This window comes from Eurosta solidaginis, chromosome X (genome assembly GCF_040869045.1).
Source record: "Eurosta solidaginis isolate ZX-2024a chromosome X, ASM4086904v1, whole genome shotgun sequence".
Taxonomy (NCBI): Eukaryota; Metazoa; Arthropoda; class Insecta; order Diptera; family Tephritidae; genus Eurosta; species Eurosta solidaginis.
This window is the reverse complement of record NC_090324.1, coordinates 43,200,179-43,222,292: the sequence shown is the minus strand read 5'-3', so window position 1 is coordinate 43,222,292 and position 22,114 is coordinate 43,200,179. Positions and strand designations below refer to the sequence as shown.

At 38.1% G+C, this 22,114-nt stretch overlaps 1 protein-coding gene across 6 annotated transcripts in view; it reads left to right on the top strand.

Moving 5' to 3' along the window:
* LOC137235429 (membrane-associated guanylate kinase, WW and PDZ domain-containing protein 3) overlaps positions 1 to 13,403 on the top strand; it is a 512,969-nt gene extending 499,566 nt beyond the window's left edge. For 5 of the 6 annotated variants that reach the window (XM_067758417.1, XM_067758414.1, XM_067758416.1 and 2 more), the window contains one exon: positions 12,091 to 13,402. In XM_067758417.1, the coding sequence (XP_067614518.1) occupies positions 12,149 to 12,883 (735 nt within the window). In that variant the 5' untranslated portion in view covers positions 12,091 to 12,148 and the 3' untranslated portion in view covers positions 12,884 to 13,402. Of the gene's footprint in view, positions 1 to 11,043; positions 11,076 to 12,090 lie in introns of those variants that run through there. The other variant, XM_067758413.1, reaches the window with a different exon arrangement.
* The last annotated feature ends 8,711 nt before the right edge of the window (positions 13,404 to 22,114 follow it).

Sequence of the window (22,114 nt, the reverse complement as noted above, 5' to 3'; positions counted from 1 at the left end):
TTGATAAGCATGCATCTTGCATTGTAGGGTGGCAGGGGATTAACAAAGTGCAGAGGTTGAAGAGCAAATCGTATGAACTTGCGCTGAATTCTTTCAGTTCTTAAACAGTATATGGGATTCAAGATGACTGATGCATACTCTAACTTGGAACGCACTAAGGCATTGTATAGGATTTTGCTGGTATATGGGTCCTTGAAATCCTTAGCATATCGTCGCAGGAAAGCCAAGTTGGTATAAGCTTTTGGTATGAGAAAGTTTACATGATTACCAAAAGTTGAGTCAAGAATTACACCAAGAACGCGAAACTCATTATCTGACGCAATGAAACCATGCTGACATGGATCGACTATTTTATTTATAGCGAATGATACTTTGTTTTTAACTACCTTTTCAAAAAGTTTTGAACATGTTGACAGTTTGGATATTGGCCTGTAATTCTTTACATCATTTTTATTGCCAGACTTGAAGATAGGAGTGATAGACGCCAGCTTCCAGCGATCAACAAAAACTCCAGTCGATAGCGAAATATTGAAAATGTGGCACAGTGGCACACAAAGAGAAATACTACACTTCTTAAATAAAAAGAGGACAATCCATCAATATCATTTTTGATTGAGGTCTGTAAGGAGGATATACCCAAAAAAATATAGGTTTCAGACACGGACAAAGACCCAAAGTCTAAAGGTTTGGGGCTATCAGTAAGATACCTGTTACCAAAGTTATCGGCCTCAACAACAAACGTAGATTTGAAAAAATCAGCAAAAAGATTTGCGGAATCAACCAAGCTGTTAGTGGAAATGTCATTAAATATGGCACAGGTAGGTATATTAGAACAACCTTTCTTTGAACGAACATAGTTCCAAAAAGATTTAGGATTAACTTTGAACTCATCTTCAACTCGAGAAACGTATTTATTGTTCAAAAACTTATCAAAAACATTGAACTGCGTCATATAAGAAGTATACTGGTCTTTAAAAATAGTATCGCTGGTAGCCTTGTATAATTTAATGTACTTATTTCTTTGATTTTTCAACTTTTTCAACCTAGTATTGTACCAGGGTAGTTTGTGAACGTCAACTGGTAGGAGAGAGAGATTCCTACTGATATGTCAGCTATCTTTAGCAGAAAAACGGCGAAACATTCAGTTGCATTTTTAGCAAAGAAAATAGATGTCCAGTCTATTTCAGATATGAGAGAGTTTATAGATTCATAATTTGCATCCTTAAAGTTATAGGAGCACCCATTATTATTTATTTTGTTTTTCGGCACTAGGTCGAAGAATTCAATAGATAAAGATTTTGCTACATGATGCATATCTGATTTATATATAGGAAACACACATTTAGACAAGTGAGTTATGAGGTTCTCATCGACAAAAATTAGGCCCAAAATATTGTTTAACTGGTTCACGAAACTGTTAATCTGAATTAGCTTGGCACTAAAAAGGGTGTCTAAAAAATTAATCTCACGGGGGTGATGAACATTAGTAGGTGTTAAGATATCATCTTCTAGTAATTTCGACCAAGCAACCTTGCTGAGATTAAAATCCCCCCGGACGCAAAAATTACTATCAACATTATATTCATATACGTCAAATATATTATTAACATGAGCACAAACGCAAATAAAGAAATTGCCAGAAGGCCCAGTAATACAGACACAAAGCTGGTCCAAGATAGAGTCACCGTTAGAAAGCGGCACAAAAGAAGAGAGCAGAGAACGCCTTATGGCAATTAACAGACCACCGCCTCAGAGACGCCCTGTTTTGATAGGGTCTCTATCTTTTCGATAAGTTTGAAACAAATTTTGATCAAAAATTTCTGAGAGAGAGAAGTCATTATTAAGAAGACAGAGATTCCTTAATGACGTAGACATCATAGTCGCACCGTAACTGCCAAATGTTTGGACATGGAGAACGCGAATGTTTCATTAAAACGAGATGCTCGAACTGTGCCGAGAAACATAAAACTGTTGATTGCACTAACGCTGACAAAATTCGATGCGCCAACTGCAACGGTATTCATAAGTCTTAAAATCTTGATTGCCCTCACAGAGAAGTATATGCTAAAATTAAAGCGAAAATTAATAGTAATAAAAAAACCGATTCCAATAATACAATAAAAACTTACGGACGGTCTCATACGGCCTTCCAGTTGCGCGGAGACCAATTTCCAGTACTCATCAATGAACGCAGAAGTATCCGCAACAAATATTTAGAACTATTCGATTTCCTTTGCAAAAATGACATTGATATTTGTCTACTTCCTGAAACATGGCTCAAGAGCACGAATAAGCTATTTCACTCAAACTACTCTTGTGTACGTAATGATAGAATGGATTCTGTAGGCGGTGGCGTAGCCATACTTATTAAAAACACAGTAAGCTTTAACGAAATCCCTAACATATAAACTAACCTTATTGAAAATGTAGGAATTGAATTAAATACTATAATTCTAAAAAATTAAGTTATATAGTGTATATTTTCCTGGAGGCACACCAACAGATCATCTCCGTAAACTTTACAAACAATATTTTAGAACTCTTTTCAACACAAAAGAAAATATAATTTTATGCGGTGACTTAAACAGCAAGCCTCCTGATTGGGGCTGTTTAAGAGCAAACGCTTGGGGTAACATTCTGAAGGACTTGGACTTGAACTAGGACATTTTTCCCTATTACCTCCATCACACAAGCGATTCCACATACTTGCCATCTTCATCTAAGTCCACTTCGTCGAATATAGACATAATATTATCTAATGTACCAAACCTCATCTCTGACCCCTAGGTACATTACGCTCTTAGCTCAGATCATTTACCAATCTTTCCGTAAAAGGTCCATATTTGGACAACTTCGTATGGGATTACGGAAATGCAAACTGGGTTGCAAATAAAAAATATTTTAAAAATTCATTAAAATCTATGTCATACAAATTAGACGACATTGTAGACATAGGTGACATTAATAAATATATCGATTTTCTAAATAATCTGATAGTACAAGCTGTTAAAGTTTCAATACCTAAGAAGCGCCCAGAAAATAACTTTATCCAGTTACCTAGTCACATTTTGAATTTAATAAAGGCAAGGAACTATTTCCGAAGACGATGGAGTCGTTACAGGCAAAAATCTGACTTTATAGAGTTGACAAGACTATCTTGTATAATAAGGAGTGAAATTTTTCACCACAGAAATAAATCTTGGAACAAAAAGCTGAGCGAACTTGACACAAGAAGTAGTCCTTTTGGGAATATTTGTAAGGCTTTAAGGAAAAAACACGTTCCAGTCCCACCACTCGAGGATCAATATACCGTCCATACCCTCAGTCAAGAAAAGGCCGAAGCATTAGCCAACAACTTCTTAAAAAATTATAAAACATCGGAGCACCTAAGCACTAAAAGCACTTCAGAACCCGTTACTACTCCGTCCACAGATTTTGTTAGTATCGAGGACATCAAATTTTTAATTGAACAATTAAATTTACGAAAGTCTGCTGGATTGGACGAAATCGAAAATGTAATGCTAAAACAACTGCCCAGAGTTGGGATGGTCCTAATAACTTTTATTATCAACTCATGTTTAAAGCTACAATACTTCCCCGATTTATGGAAAACAGCTAAAATAACACCGCTCCCTAAACCAAGCAAGCCTCCAAATAGAGTGGAAAGCTACAGGCCAATAAGCTTGCTTAGTAGTCTAGGTAAAATTTTCGAACAAGTCATAAAAGATAAGTTGAATAAATTTCAAAAAGAAAATAACGTTTTACCTGATGAACAATTTGGATTTAAAAAATTCCACAGCACTACGCATCAAATAAAAAGAATTTGCAATCATATTAAAACAGGATTTGCGAACAAAAAATCTACGGCTTCTGTCTTTCTAGATGTGGAAAAAGCTTTTGATTCTGTCTGGGATAATGGCTTGCTCACAAAGCTTATAAAATTCAATTTCCCGTACCAACTAATCACAAAAATTCAAATCTTTCTAAGTCATCGTCACTTTTGTGTGTCGGTAAATAGCGAATTTTCAGATATAAAAGAAGTTACTGCTGGCGTTCCTCAGGGATCAGTAATAGGGCCGATCTTGTTTAATCTTTATGTAGCTGACATTTCTGTGCCCGAAGGCTGTCAATACGCTACGTTTACTGATGATTTATGCATATGGTATTCGCACGTAGTTGCTCACGACATCGTGAACAAGTTACAAACTGCACTAAATCATGTTGCGAACTATTTTGACAAGTGGAAAATTCAAGTGAATGCAAGCAAAACTCAAGCAATCTTTTTCACTAGAAAAAGAAGCCCTTGTGTTTTGCCAAGCACTAATCTTAACATCAATGCTCAGGAAATAAATTGGTCCGACACAGTAAAATACCTTGGTGTAGTTCTCGATAAAAAGCTAATTTTTCGTGATCATGTTCGTTATATTAGTAATAAATATAGTACAGCGATAAAAATGACGTATCCGTTAATTAACAGAAAATCCGAATTAAGTAGAGAAAACAAAATCATTATCTGCAAAGTTATCTTTCAGTCACTAGTCCTATATGCATGCCCAGTTTGGGGTACATGCGCGAAATCACATATAAAAGCTCAACCCGTATAACCAAATTAGTGAGAAATTTAAGTTACTATGCAGTATCTCTGACAACAAATTAATACTAAATCTAGTATAACAAGACTCATTACACAAGAAATATATGACTATGCGAAAAATGTTATCAATTTGGATGTTACTAATTTCTATTGAAGTTTTTTTGTTAGTAGTTTTTCCTTACATACCTAGTACTTTTATTATTATCAAGTTTTTCTAAAATATATGTCAGATCAATCTAGAATTAAGGTGACGCCATATTCTTTAAACCTATGTAGTCATAGCAATAAGTTTTATTGTAGAAACTTTGATTTCTACTATAAATAAAATAATAATTAAAAAAAAATGAAAAATGCATTTGTTTTGCTACGGCAAATATGTATAAATTATTACGCCTTTTAAATCCGCACTTCATGCGTGTGAACGCCATTTTGCGGCACGGCCCACGGTCGCCATATGAACGCTCAATGAGCTCCATTATGGTCACGCGTTTACTCACGTTAGTTCTTTTTCAATTTAATTCCAAATTAATAAAATACAGATATGTAAGTGAGTTTTTATTAGTTTCACAGTTTATAAATCACTAGTACTTTATATAAATTAAACTTGTAAAATATTTAATTTTGTAAAGAAGAACTACTGACTTTGCACAACTTTAAATATATCTGTCGGCTAGCTGGCGCGTAACTATAATGAATTTGGCTTTCCAAATTTTCGCTATGCCGTTATAATATTCCAATAGGAATGACGGCATTGCCATTCCACTATCGATATGGCACTCGTTTTAACTGGTGTTGCCATATCGTTAGTTGTGTTATTACAGGACTCTTAATAAAAATTTGAAAAATTTGTTTAAAATAGGCGTGGCACCGCCCACTTGTGATAAAATCAATTTTACAAATATTATTAATCAAAAATCGTTAAACCTATCGTAACAAAATTCGGCAGAGAGATTGCCTTTACTACAAGGAATGCTTTGAAGAAAAACCGTGGTTTACAGCCAAAATGCACCAGAGACGCCATTATGAAATTCCTGTAAAATCACCCTTTGATTCCGTAAATCAAGGTTATTTTTAATTCCATGGTAATGTTTTTGAGATATTTACGAATAACCGTTTGGGTCCACTTAATCATATATATCTTAAGAACGAATTGAGCACTTCCAAAAGGGGTTAAAGCTTTTAAAAGGTAATAAAATGCTATAGACTGTGCATACAACACTTTTTGCTAGGCCCTGCAGATTCAAAGATAACGAACAATCATTACGGATTTTTTCAATTTTTTTTTTATTATAATCTGACAGCTGAGAAGTGAAGAACATTTTTATATTGTTAAAATAGCATGAAATTGATTGGTGTGATACTTATAATATTATTATTGGAAAATAAACCAAATAGTAAAAGTAGAAAAGTTGTATCAAGTTGCGCTTGACCAACATAAAAATAGAAAGTTTCTTTTAATTATTTGGGCGTATTGGAGGCCAGAAGTTCACGGCAGATTTTTTTCTCTCTAAGCTCTGTTTTATTACAAAAAATAAGCTTTCATTCAACAAAATCGATGAACTAATACAAAAGTTATAAGCATTCTAATAAATATATCCATATAATAAAACTTAAGTACCCTACAAATAATATCATATGTACATATGTTTCTGTCTTAACTCTATGATCTTAATTTATAATGGAAAATTATATATCTTGTTTTGACGCTTATCTAGATTAGGATTGGTTTCTATTATGAAAAAACCAACAGTAGTCACCCATCATAGCGACATCCCAGAATCCTTGATAACGACTTTCAATCATTTTCATTTGCTGGTAAAACCTTTCGCCATGCTCGTCACTTTCGTCGCCAAGATTTTGCGGGAATAGATTTAAATGGGAGTGTAGAAAATGAATTTTTAAAGACATATTTACTCCTGAAAGAAAATAAAAAAGTATATTAGATATGCATAAGTGACACATTAGTATATAATTTTCTTAGGCTGGATTTATCTTTCAATTCAGAACAAATTTTTTGTTTTTGTTTTTCTCGTTCTTGTTTGTTCGGAACTGGACGATGGATTCAGATTTAGGGCTATATATTCTCATGTAAATTTAAAAATTTCATACAAATTTTTTGTTTATCGGGCAGATAGGTTTTTAAAGTTAACTGAGAAAACGGTCTTAAATATGTTTTTTGTTTACCCATTTCCGCATAGTTTTTTATTAAGTCTTTCACTATTATCTCGTATTCAGGACTTTTGTGTTTGCCTAAAAAGAAGTAACGACCTCTTTAAAAGACTCCCACGCTGCTACCTTCACTGGTGACAATAGTTCTTTGAAATGGTTATTGGCCATCAATCTCCTTATTTGCGGTCCCACAAAAATCCCTTCCTTAATTTTTGCTTCTGAAATCTCTGGAAAGATTGTCTTCAAATAATGAAAAGCTTCGCCTTCTTTGTAAAAAGCCTTGACAAAGTTTTTGATAAGGCCGAGCTTGATGTGGAGCGGAGGTAAAATTATTTTTTTCTTCTTTATAAGTGTTGAGTATTTTATGTTATCCACCCCAACTTGAAACTCGATTGGTTCTGGCCAATTCTTTATGATGTAGTGGTCTTGACGAGCTCGCGTATGCCATTTGCATAGAAAGCAAAAGCATTTTGTGTATCCACTTTTTGGACCTTATAGCATTCCAAGGACTTTAAGATCGCACATATTTTCCAATCATGTTCTTCGTATTTGATTAATTTGAGCAATTTTTTATTATCTCATACGTTTCCTTCGTATTTACTGCATGCGCGTTCGGGATAGGTGGCTTTTGGTTGCCAATTGCAATAATACGGCCTTTAAACTTAATTTATTGCCGTCTATGAACAATCGCCACTCTTTTGAATCATATGGTTCTCCAAACTGTTTGATTAGACCAGCAATGTCTTTGCAGTAACAAACACTGTACTCCTTCGTACAGTACTTGGAAAATTGTTGGTGACGAGTTCTATAATATGTTACCTTAACATGGGATGAAACAAATTTATATTGTTGCATAGGCGTGTAGTTCGGCCTTTTCCTTTGACAATTCCAAATATCTTATCCAAGCATTGAGTTGAGCTTGTGACAAAGAGTTTCTTTCGTTTTCAATTTGAAATCCAGTCCAACATGAAGCCACGTAATCAGACACTGCTGTTGACAATGAAACTGGAGCCGGAACTAAAGTTAAATTTGATTCTGGCAATGTAGTTTCCGTTGAATTTAGTTCTGGTAATGACACTGTAGATACGCTCGCATAGGTTACTTTTCTTGACTTTCCAACCCCAAGTACTTTTGTAGTACAAATATAGCAGTCCGTTGAATGGCAAGTTGGTTCCCTCCACTTCATTCGTGTAATAAATTTCATATCTCGCCTAATTAGATAGTTTCAGAAATGAGTCTGGTATGCATTAAAAGGGAGCAAATTCCTAATTTTGACAACGCAACTTTTTGTTTCGGTTTCCGAAAAAATCCATTTGACTCGACATGTGTTGCACACAGTATTCGGTGTCCATGGTTTTTAGGGTCAATTCCAAAATACTTAACTTTCAAAGGATTTGAAAACACACGTCGCATCCTTTTAGCGATAAATTGACCGCAGATGAAACAGAACATATCTGGATCATTTGTACACTCAAACTCTCGCGCCCTTTTATTCATATTATATTTTTAAGTAAATGAATGGTTATAAACTGCAATTATAAACTGAACAGTATCCGGCGAGCCTTGCAGATATTATGAAGGAACAAGGCGCATGTACTGGTATTTATACTTAGATCAAGTAAAAATTCAAGCCTACCTAGACAAAAGTGTTCCCTAGTTCTACAAAGAAAACACTACCTGCCTTTAAAATATGCTCTTGCTTGAAATGTACCTGGGTTTGAGAAAACGACACTAACAGTTGTACCTAATAACCCTTCGAAATCTACCTGCTAACTAGCTGATATACGAACGAATACTAACACATATGTACCAGTAGGGTACTTAAGTATTAAACGGATTTATTTATTTAAATGCTTATAACTTTTGTATTAGTCCATCGACTTTGTTAAATGAAAGCTTATCTTTTTTTGTAATAAAACAGAGCTTAGAGAGAAAACGTTTTCGAGATCCTTCCTCACAAAGTACAATTTTTTTTTATATTTTTACAAATAAAAAATTTAAAAAATTCGTAATGATTTTTCGTTATCTTTGAATTTGCAGGGCCTAGCATGTGTTATATGCATAAATATATAGCAATTATAGAAAATTTCATTACCTTATAAAAGTTTCAAACCGTTTAGGAATTGCTCAATTTTTTTTTTTTGTTTTTTTTTTTTTAACCATTATTTTCGGAATCAGGGGGTGATTTTACATAGGAATTTCATAATGGCGTCTTTGGTGCAGAAAAAAATTGCGATTTGTGATCCAGTGAAATTAACGAAATCGGTTAAGGACTACGCCAACTTTTATATAAAGGATTTTTAAAAGGGTCGCGGAGGAATAAAATAAGTTACGTCTTTGAAAAAAGAGCATTATATCAATGGTATTTCATTTCCCAAGTGGATTTATAACAATAAATAGAAAAACTTAAAAAAAATGGGCGTGGCACTGCCCCTTTTATGACTAAGCAATTTTCTATGTTTCGGGAGCCATAACTCGAAGAAAAATTAACGGATCGTAACAAAATTTGGTACATAAATTTTCCCTATAGCACGAAATATTTCTAGAAAAAATGGATGAGATCGGTTAAAGACCACGCCACTTTTATATAAAAGATTTTTAAAAGGGTCGTAGACGAAAATGTAAGCCATATCTTAGCGGAACTGAGCTTTGTATGAATAGAATTTTACTTTCTAAATTGAATTATAACATTAATTAGAAAACACTAAAATTTTTGAAAATGGGTTTGTCACCGCCCCTTTTATGACTGAGCAATTTTCAACGTCTCGGGAGCCATAACTCGAAGATAAATTTACATATCGTAACAAAATTGGGCACAAATTTTTTCCTTATAGCAGGAAATATTTCCAGTAAAAATGGATAAGATTGGTTAAGGACCACGCCCACTTTTGTATAAATGACTTTAAAAAGGGTCGTAGGCAAAAATAATAAGCTAAATCTTAGCGAAAAATAGTTTTGTACCAATCGTATTTTTATTGTTCTTTTATATCTTTATTTTAAAACAAACAGTAGGGAAATCCCCATATCTGAAGTAAAACTGCATTATTACGCGCTCAAGGTCATTGGTGTTAGCCTCTGTATCCTTTTTGCTTCTTTTAAATGAAAATTAGTTCAGAATAGAACCATATGTATATGTATTATTGCGCAGCCTTGTAACACTATTAAGCACACAAAATAAACAACAACAGCATTCAAAGTTTACATCTGGGTATGTAACGTTCGGTTTCACCCGAACTTAAACTTCCTTACTTGTTTTATTTATTTTTATATTGGCTTATTCCTATATTATTATGTTATTATTATTGTTATACAATTATTATTATTATATTACTATTATTATTTATTTATTGTTTTGTATTATATTTTTATTTAGTAACGTTTATTAAGTTATGTGGATATTTATTTTATTTATTTTGCGTATCTTGTCTACTCTTTCGGCGTAGTTGAAAATATGTACATACCAAAATTGGCGCTAATTATGCATACGTCCAGCATATATTTGTTTGTGTTTTTTTTTTTTGGTTTCACTTTGTTTATGTTTTCGACATGGAGTCTCACTTTTATTTTTATGTTTGTTTTTAAGCACTATTTTTTGTCGTATTCTGTTTCCATGGTGGTAATTACTTATTTGTTGTACCCAGAGGGTGACTTTTTTTTTTAACTCACTTGGAGCTTTATTATTTATACTATTTCTTATGTTTTGGTAGCACACACTTTAATTTTCACTTTACACGAACAGGTTTGCCGAATGGTGAACTGGGCTCGTCATTCTAATCATTTCGACTTCGGATAATTATGATTTACGATAACTTATTCAGTCAACAGAGAAGTTCCTTAAGAAATAAATATTAGTTTTTTTCACCGGAAGCGCAGCGAAATCTAGCACATCAGGTAATATGATGTAGAGTTGTCTAACACGTTGACGTTTTATTTGACATTTAAGTTTATCTAATAGTAATGCCAGATTTATTACAGTTTTACAACTCAAAAATTTTAATTTTAAAAAGCTAACATTATAAACAAATTTAATATTTTAAGGTGTAATAACTAAAGTACAAAATTTAAATATGAAGAGCCATACATTGACCAATGCTGATATTATTATTATTTTTATTATTGTGACGAATATTAGCAACACTAACTCCAAGCCGATACTAAGCAGTGACTTGTATACACATCAACAAATCAATCATTATGTCTACCCATATGTCCATACAAGCAGTGGAGAGAAACGCACAAACACATATATATATCTTAGATACTCCCAAAAGTAGGCAATCATCGGTGGAACAATCATTATGTCTACACATAAGTACGTACACGCACAACCACATGCATATATCTTATCTGAGATGCTCACAAAAGTAGGCACGCGCATATGAGAAGCTATAGCGTGCATCTCTAGTTATAGCTGGTAATTTTATAGCTGGTAACTTAATAGTAAATTCTAGAAATGCCTAGAAATATGCAAACGAGGAAACCGAATAGTATAAAAGAAACACCAGCTTAGGCATGGCAATCAGTTTGATTTAAGCATGCTATCTGTTGAGAAGTAGAAGTGTTATTGTGAAAGTAGTCTAATAAAGACCATTTTGCATTATTGAATATTGGAGTTATTTATTCAACAGTTTAGTGATTAGAACGTTAGCAGAAGGTTGCAAATAAGCGGAATTGCACTAAATTCGCTTCACTCCAAGTGTATTTCTGCCATGAAAATCTCTCAGTTAAAACTCATATGCCTCGCAGATGCCGTTCGGAGTCGGCATAAAACAAGTAGGTCCCGTCCCGCCAATTTGTAGGAAAACTTAAAAAGGAGCACGACGCAAATTGGAAGAGAAGCTCGGAGGTTATTGCGCCTTACATTTATTTATTTAAACCGCAGTTACATTCACCCTTTATTACCAAAGTAATTTTGTATAACGATCCACACTGATATTCCGGGGATTTGTTTGTCATCCTTGGCAATTGAAAATATCTTCTTATTAGTGGATTGCTTATCCGAATTCAATTCAATGACCGCGGTCGTGTGGTGGTAGCGTGCTCCGCCTACCATACCAAAGTTCCTGCGCTCGAATTCCGGGAAAAGCAACATCGAAATTTAAAAACGCTTACCTTACAGATGTCGTTCTGATTCGGCGTAAAACATGGAACCGCCAATTTGTAGGAAAAATTTAAAAGATGCACGATGCAAATTTGAAGAGCAGTACGGCCTAAGGTATCTTTGGAGCTTATAACGCCTTGTATTTATTTTTAATCCGAATTCAAATTAAACCGGTCTCGTTAATATGAACTATCCTAACGGTAATTTTAATTTCTTGTCGTTCCAGGAAAATCCATTATCAACGGATATTGTTGCTTGACCAATATATTGATATAATCAAAGAGATGTTTCGAAATGCAAATCGTGATAAAAATAATATAATATCGAATAGTCACTTGCCAACTAGGCTTTGTCATATAGTAAAGCGGCCGGATTTCGAAGGATATGGCTTCAGTTTACATTCAGAGAAAGTCAAACCAGGTCAGTACATAGGGTACGTTGACACTAATTCCCCAGCGGAAGCAGCCGGATTAAAAGAGGGTGACCGCATTATCGAAGTTAATGGTGTATATATTATCCACGAGTCGCATAAACAAGTAGTACAACGAATTAAATCCATATCACATGAAGTTCGTTTGTTAATAGAAGAGATAATAGGAAGTAATACAAATAAAAGGAGTGATAACAAAATTCTTGGAAGCAGAGCTATGAAAACCAGTAGAATAAAGTTCGACAACGGTTCAAACGATATAATTGATATAAGTATCGGAATACCTGTATCTATCAAAACTAATACCAATTCTAGTAAAAATATACAGCAGTTATCAGAAGAAGAGAAGGGTAACATAATTGACCTACAATATGAGAAAAATCCCACCCATTACCACAATTCAGATGAATCTAAGCAATTTTCAAATATATCTACAACTACTGGACCAAGCCAACTCTCAACCAGAACACTAGAATTACCAATGACAGCTGCTGAAATGCGATACAAGCTTCTATTAAAAAAGAAATATGATCCAAAGAATGAAGTTGTTGATCTTAAGACGAAATATGAAATAATTCAAAAACTTTGAGAAAGATTCCATCAATAATTTAGAAACAAATAACACTGTTTGACCTAACCTAACCTCAAGATCTGTTGGTAGTTGCCAGATCCTTTATTTCATATTTTGAATCACATACTATAACTTTATTCCTGTTTAGTCCATGAGCGAAGACACGAAAGAGAAATTTTTGAGGTTTTAACTGTGTACAAATTGTTAATTACTTTTAGAAATGTTAAGGAAATTTTACAAAATATAATGAAAACTAAAATTTTTGTGTAATTTTTTCATTTTGTATAACGGTTTTCGTAACTACTTTGTTTAAGAGTATATACATTTTATTTGAGGAGAATCCACAATCAGGGCACGAAAATAAAGTGCTGGAAGTACCTATCATTTGAACATATCTCATAATTTCATTTATATTCCGGTCAAATTAGACCATAAAATAAGAGAATCGATACAGAAAGTTACAACAAGTTAAAATTGTTAAAAAATAGTTATCAATAAAATTATGAGTCGCCTCACAATCTGAGTGTATGAAAAAAAACTCTCAGCTAAACGGTATGTTTTATTATAAAAATACATGCATAGAAATCGTTGGTCATAAAATTATGTACGGAATGTTTTTTTCCTAGGAGCCTCCAGCTTCGTAATGCTTTTTTTCCTACGAGCCACCATTTTTGAATGATCCAAAAGTTTTAAAAGTTGTAATCGCCATACATAGTACGCGGAGTATATAGAGTTTAAATATATTACGACGAGTTTTAGGAAATTCCTGACTATTTTGCAGCTTCTGTTAACGTTCGAATCTGCGGACAGTCGAATAAATAACCCAAGTATCCAATAAAGGTAAATGGTCATTCTTTACACTACTTTGTCAGTAATATAATGCCGTCTTCAAAGCGCAGCTAACCTGTTTTTGGTTTTTCAGTAATTATGGTTTATGTTAATTCCAGTTCTGAGGATGACTTCAGACTGAAGTCGAATTATTGAAAATAAAAACCCAAATAAAATACACATCCTAGTGTTTTATTTAAGAAAACCCGGCCTGGATCTCAACTAAAAATTTTAGTTATCATAAAATATATATATAATATGCGCTTGTGCATTTATGTAACTTAACGGATCAAGGATCCTTGCACTGAAAAAATAAAAGAGCGAACTTGCCCTGCAAAAGGCAATTGATCAACACAGTTAAAGATTTCACAATGAGATTTTATGGGATAGCGATTAGTACGTAATAGTGATTAATGCGAATACCCCGACGCAACTGCCCCCTGCATGATCTGCTGCTTCCTTTTATAACATTTTGTGTAGCCACATTCTGTAGACAGAAACATGCGCCGTCCGCATGCGAGCTAACTTGGCATTGACTCTCCACGGGCTTCGTGCATTGCAGGAATGTACAGCTATGGAATCGTAACATACGATCACGGATCGAAAACTGTTTTCATACAAGCGATAAAAATAAGCCTATCCAACTATTTAAAAAAATAATAATATATTATGGATTTTGTGAGCACGCATTGTCCTAAGTTCACATATTTCATTAATCCAATGCAACATTTCGGAGCTAAAGTGATTTAGAAAACGGCATTCGATCACGATTCGGCCCCAGTTCCTCAATTCCCTTATTTCATATTCGACTTATCTGTTGTCCGTCATTTATTTTGGGTAAGTGTATCTTTGCTGTTATCTTATCCCGGATGCACCAAATCAGTAACAAAAGTAGCAGTAATCCAGATCCTCCGGAAAGTGCGAACCAATTGGTCTTGTCCCTTAGGTATTTCAGAAGTTTGATGTTTTCCAATGTTTAATGCTATGCTGTGGTTTGTAAAACTGGTGAAGGACATGTACTCTAGAGCTACTAGTGCTTCAGTATGTGTTAAAGTCTGCATTATCAACTACAAACTTCACCTGGATGGGTCGCTGGTAGAAGACTCGCTGCAAATACTCGTTGCGTTTTTTTCCTTTCTTGGACTTTGTTCTATCATACGGATCCGTTAAATGGCATCAGTTCCTTAGAGCCTATAAAAGGGACGAACAGCTATAGACTCGCCCCTATTCTTTTATCAGCGATCCACCAGGTGAGTGTTTGCCAATACATTTTTATTTCACCCTTTTATATTTTTAATAAAGGCCTGTGCGACAGGCTATCATATATACATCTGTGTATATTTAATTTATCTGTTTGTTGTTGGACAGCTAGGCACAGCTGGTATGTTTTCCGTTTCATTATCGCGAGTTTCAGGAACCGGCTCCCCATAGGTTCCCCGTTTCCGGAATTCACAAGGAATTCCGGCTTCATTTATCCCCGCTCGAACATGGTCCTTCGAGCCGGATCTTGAAACATTTTTTTCATTTTTTGGTAATAAAACCAGCTGCCATTAGTTTTTCTTTTTCCTTAACGCGTCCAACAACAAAAATTCATATCTTTTTTCTTTTACAACAATGTTGCCTTTTTAAAACCTGCCCACCAACAATTGCCAAGTCCCATTGGAATTTAGTCAAACACAACATACCAAAATTCACTGTGAATAGGCAGTTTAAGTAAGAAGCTGCTTGCTTACATTTTGTTCTTGACACCAGTAGTTAGCCATTGCAAAAAAAAATTTCGGTAAGTTGGCAGGAAAAAATTCAATAAGATCTTAGTGGCAGTATAAATTTGGGGGCTGCTAAACATCCAGAACCCATCCAGGCCGCCAGAAGGAAAAGAAGCACCCGGAGCAGCAACAAGGTGTTGAAGGCTGCAAGGACGGAAACCAAAGGAAGGTAACATTTTATTTGGAATAAGGTAACGTTTTATACCTTTACATTTACATATGTTAAAAAACTAAAGTAACGCCCATACTTTCTTGTGAGTTGTATTTTATTTACAGCTTTCCGTCCACGGCATAACGCACGTGTGAACGCGCAACAACTAGTTGAGCGTTGACCAGTTTGCGCTCCGATTCCTCAAAACAGTGTGGCCGGGACCACTATAAGAATACCGGTGCCATGAGGCTGTTAATCGAACAGTCCCCACCAGCGGTCAGTAAATAATAAACCTTAGAAGTGAAAGTGGTTAAAAGTCCCTGAATAGTAGGGCAGTGCAGTGAAAGGTAGCGTGAGAAAATCCCCTTTAAAGAGGGCAAGCTCTCAATACTCAAATAAAGTGTTTAAAAATCCCTGAATAGCAGGTAGTGCAGTGAGGAATAGTTAATCAGGTCCCTTAAAAGAGGGTGAACATACCCCCCCCCCCCCAAAAAAAAAACGCTGAGCATACTAGGCCAGTTGTGTGTGTGTGCAAAAGTCCATGAAAAGTAGGGCAGGAGCCTAAAAAGAGGGTGAATATACCCCAAAAAGCAGAGCATACTAGGCCAGTTGTGTGTGTGTGCAAAATTCCCTGAAAAGCAGGGCAGTGAAGTGAAAAAGGTGCCTTAAAAGAGGGTGAACATACCCCCTAAAAAACGCTGAGCATACTAGGCCAGTTGTGTGTGTGTGTGTGCAAAAGTCCCTGAAAAGCAGGGCAGTGAAGTGAAAAAGGTGCATTAAAAGAGGGTGCAAATACCCCCCCCCCCCAAAAAAACGCTGAGCATACTAGGCCAGTTGTGTGCGATTGCAAAGTGCCTGAAAAGCAGGGCAGTGAATCAATAAAGGTGCCCAAAAAGAGGGTAAATATACCCCAAAAAAGCAGAGCATACTAGGCCAGTTGTGTGTGGATACCAAAGTCTCTGAATAGCAGGGCAGTGAAGCGGCTGAGGTGCCTTAAAAGAGACTGCATATACCCCCCCACAAAAAAAAAACGCTGAGCATACTAGGCCAGTTTTCTGCAAGCGGTAAGTCGACCAAACGATAGGCACTGAACGGGTGAGTTTTTTTTTTATTTTGCCTATTTTAAACAGTTTATTGGTACTTAGTTTTAGTAATAATATAAGTACCCCTCTCTAGCTTTTCACCCCCTCGGCAGTGCTAAAGCGGAATATTGAAACATAGTTGACCCAACCCCCCTAAAGGTGCGACGAACACCGTCCCCCTACGCAGTACCCCTATCTCACCAGTTTGTCAATAGCTATTTATCAGGGTCCCTGACCATGGCCAACGCACAGGATTTCTCTCGCGCTTGTGATGCCTTTTGGAGTTTGAAAATCGGTTCAACGAATCTCCAGGGGCGCATCTCACGGTATTTTTCTTAGAAATTCAAAAGGAGGAACTTAAGGCCTTTGGGATGCAGTGAAGAAGTCTTTCAGCAGCTATTCCAGAGACCTTACCGACGACGATGATGGGGCCGCGGCCTTGCGAGAGGCGAAGGTTAAGTATCAAAACTGCTACACAGCATATATCACGTGCGCAGCCCTGATGGGTGAGACCATCCATAACCTCACCCTCATCCGTCAAACCTCCTCCATGGTAAACACCTCTCACAAGAGCCTGATTTGACGGTGCGCTCCAGCGTTAAACTTCCACCTTGCGACACCGAAATTTTCTATGGTGACTACACTGCATGGCCGTCCTTTCGGGATCTGTTTACAACCATATATATAAATAATACGCGGTTAAGTGAAGTGGAAAAGTTATACCATCTAAATCACTAAACTCGGAGGGAGGCCAGGGATATTGTGAAGAGAACCCCACTCACGAATGAGGGTTTTGCCATTGCGTGCCAGAGCCTTTCCGATAGATCCGAAAATAAGAGAATTATGATAAATTCTCAGCTGAAAATATTATTTAATCTGCCATCGGTGACAGGAGAGCGGAGGACTGAAATAAAAAATTCACAGCGATCTGTAAACAACTGCATCTCAATACTGCAGATGTATGGCTTTGATACCGACAACTGGGATGCAATCTTTATTTATCTGGTATCCAGCAAGCTGCCGGGCGCAACACTAGCCTTATGGGAGCAGGCAATTACCAACATAAGTGAGATTCCGGCGTGGCAGGATCTGGACAATTTCCTGACGAGCAGTTTCCAAACCTTGGAGACAGTGTCGGACATTCAAGGAGTTCGAGATTCCCGCGGAGCAATCAGTCGGCCCTCGACATCCACCCACGAAAAAAGGAAGGTATCAGCAAATCACGCCAATATTTCGCAGGCAAGCTGCAGGCTGTGCCCCAATGTTCCGCATACTCTGAAGTTGTGCCCCAAGCTTTTAGCAATGAAGGTAGAGGAGCGCTGTAGGGTAGTAAGGAAGTACAACTTATGTATGAATTGCCTCGCGCATTCACACGTTGCACGTAATTTTACTAGTACCTTTAATTGCATGACTTGCCATCAGCGTCATCATTCACTCCTGCATCGCCACCCCAATGGAAACAGGCGAATTCCATCAAATGCCAGCCCCTCCCACCAAACTAATACTACTCAACCATCTCAGGACCCAACGACCTCAGGGAACGTAAACGCGTTATACGCGGCGAATATTAAGAATATTATTTTAGGAACCGCCATGGTACACGTATGTCATAATGGAGTAGCATATGAAGCCAGAGCTCTTCTGGATTCGAGTTCAGTAGGGACCTTTATCACGGCCCAACCCTGCCCCCTCCAAACGAGTCCTGAGTCTTGCGTCTCCCTCTATACGGAATTTTCCAGCGCCCAATTAACGCGGTTTTGGGAATTAGAGCAAGTTCCAAACGAAAAGTCTTTTACCCCCGAGGAACAATTTTGCGAGAACCATTATGTAAGGACAACGATCAGGAATGATGACGGACGGTACATGGTATCATTACCATTTCGACGTGAGTTCCCTGGCTACATCAATATTGGACATTCCCGAAGCAGCGCAGTGCAACAGTTCAACCGAAACGAAAGCGCTATGTGTCGAGTACCATAGGGTGCTGCGAGAGTACATCACGCTGGGGCATATGAGTCCAGTGAAGCCCACGGAGGGCAGGAACTCCTCAATTCCCTATTACCGACCTCACCATGCAGTCATCAAACCGGACAATACAACCCCGAAGGTGCGCGTGGTCTTCAACGCTTCCAGTTCCACGTCGAATGGAGTTAGTCTGAATGATGCTCTCTACCCTGGGCCGGTTCTACAAGCCGACCTTACTGTCCTATTATTAGAATGGCGCTTTTTTAAGTATGTGTTCAATGCAGACATCGAGAAGATGTATAGGAAGATCCTGTTACACCCCAAAGACACCCAGTTTCACAGGATAATTTTTCGGGAGTCCCAGAACGATGAGCTGGTGGACTACGAACTCTGCACAGTGACTTTGGAGTACTTAGCTATCAGGACTCTCCTCCAATTAGCTGACGAAATCAGGGTTCGTTTCCCTTTATCTGCCAGGATATTGAAGCAGCATATGTACGTCGACGACGTTCTCGCAGGTGCCTATGATCGCGGGACAGCACTAAAAGCTCGTGACGAGCTCATAGAAGCGCTCAAAGGATGTGGATTCCCCCTTCGGAAATCGACGTCAAACTTGAAAGAGACCTCGGCAGCGCAGGAGCACATGCTAAAGGAAGAGTTCCTGGAAATTGATGACCTCAGCGAAGCCAGGATGTTAGGTATACGGTGGAATGCGGTACACGATATGTTCCATTTTAGCGCCCAGGAAATCCCTACAAAACCAAATTACACCAAACGTGAAGGTTTGTCTTACGTTACGAAATTATTTGACCCCGCAGGATGGTTAGGGCCCATAGTAGTAGAAGCAAGATGCAAGACATATGGCTTACGAAGATTGATTGGGATGATAGCCTCCCTCCAGACCCTCACCGGCGATGGGAAACTTTTCTAAAAAATTATACCCACATTTCAGAAATTAAAATTCCACGGTGTATTCATTTCCTTATGTCAGTTTACTGGTAGGTAAACCCAAGGTGGCCCCAGTTAAAACCGTCTCTTTACCACGGTTGGAATTATGTGGAGCATTGCTTCTGGCCGAACTTATCCACGCTTTGCTCCCCCAATTCGACGTTACGCAGCCGTCCATCTACAAATGGATGAACTCGACCATCGTGCTCTCTTGGATGAAGAAGCCACCGTGCTGCTGGACAACCATCGTGGCGAATCGGGTCGCAAAAATTGATAAGATCAGCGGAGTGGAGGGATGGAATCATGTGGAATCTAGCGATAATCCAGCGGACCTGGGCAGTCGCGGTGTGACTCCGGAAGAGTAGGCCGATAGCACGCTCTGGTGGCAAGGCCCAAGATGGCTGAAGGCGCCCCATCGGAGAGGCCAAGAAAAACAAGTGCCTTGCTTAATGAAACGGACCTAGAACAACGAGCTGTCTGAGCTCATACCACCAGCGCTCAAGAACTTCCGGATATTCTGGATCGGTTTTCGAATTTTTCTAGAGCCCTCAGAGTCATCGCACGGATCTTCCAGTTCTACCGCAACACGCATCCTGTGCATAAGTTAACCCACCGCAAGGGCACCCCAGATATCTCACCAGAAGAAATTAAGATGGTAAAAGCCCGGCTTATTCCTTTAACGCAGAAACGATGCTACGCTGAAGAGTATCGGATGCTATCCTCAAATGATGCCGTGAGCTCAAAGAGTTCCATCCGCACCCTCAACCACTTCCTCGATGCGGACGGAATAATGCGCGTGGGAGGAAGATTGTAGCTGTCGACGATACCCTACAACGAACGTTATCCAATTATTCTCCCATACGACTGCGCGTTTTCGCGGCTTGTAGTAAAATGTTCCCATTTGGTTTCCCTACACGGGGGAAATCAACTAATGCTACGACTTTTGCGATCAGGATATTGGATCGTGAAGCTAAAAATTTTGATAAAAAATATAATAAATAATAGCAAAGTTTGTCTCATCTATAGGAAAAGGACACGTGAGCAGTTGATGGCAGCACTACCGCCAGAACGAACGGAGCTCTCGCGACCCTTCACTAATACCGGAATCGATTTCACTGGTCCGTTCCACATCAAAAATTATACGGGCAGGGCATGCCTATTAACGAAGGGTTATGTCTGCGTGTTTGTATGCTTTGCTACGAAAGCAATACACTTAGAGGCAACAAGCGATCTATCGACAGCCACATTTCTGGCTGCATTTGCGCGGTTCATATCTCGGCGAGGCTGTCCCTACCAGGTGTATTCGGACAATGGAACGAACTTTTTAGGAGAAAACAAGGCATTAAGGCAAGACTTTCGGAATTTCATAACTGAAGCTGCTCGGCATACCAGTATGTCATATGCCCATCAAGAAATCCACTGGCATTTTATCCCACCAGGAGCACCCCACATTGGAGGACTATGGGAAGCAGGAGTGAAGAGTTTCAAAACCCATTTCCGCAAAATTTCAACTACCATGCGATTCACAATGGAGGAGTTATGCACTCTACTGGAGTTATCCACTCTACTGGCCGATCAGTCCTATGTATGACAACCCCGACTGCATTGAACCCCTCACCCCGGACACTTTCTGATTGGGAGCCCCATACTCGCGAATAAAGAACCAGAGGTTCAAGGAACACCGATGTCAATCGTCAACCGATGGCAAAAGCTCAAAGCTATTCATCAAGGATTCTGCCAACGATGGAAGGGAGAGTACTTGAAGGAGCTACATAATAGGGTTAAGTTGCAACACCCCCAACAAAATCTTGAGGTTAACGATCTAGTGATTATCAAAGAGGATAATTTACCCGCTAATGAATGGCGACTTGGTAGAGTGGTGAAGGTTTTCCCAGGCCAAAATAGTTGAGTACGGGTGGTAGAAATACGCACAGCCCGTGGTGTGATTACACGGCCAATAGTTAAATTAGTCCTACTACCTATCGAAACCCCTAAGTAACCAATTTTCTCTTTTCAGCTTTCTTTTTTCTTCCTTCTTTTTTCTTCTTTCAGATAAAAGTCGTTCAAACCAAAATGGTCCGAGCCAATACAAAAAATAACCGTCGATGCCTCTTATGTCAGCACAACCACCGACTTCTTTTCTGTCGCCAAATGCGCCGTATGGAACCAGAGGAGAGACTACCGCCGTCCTCCTCCACCGCAATTGTGCCAATTTCCTGCCACCGTGCCATGTTACACGCAATTGTCCGCCAACAGGGCGATGTAACCGATGCCATGAGCAGCATACAGCCTTCTCCACCTATGGAAGATACCACGGCGAAAGGATGACGTGCCACAGGGCCTTGAGGGCGACCATACCGGGCTCGAGAGCTGTCGGAGTCAAGTGAAGAAATACTGGAGATTGATGCCAGTGATGAAGACCTCCAGCAGATAAATGCTCTTGTACCAGTCACCGCCGAAACACCGGTACTCAGATCACCACGGGTATCCGGTCCATAGTTTCTCGGCC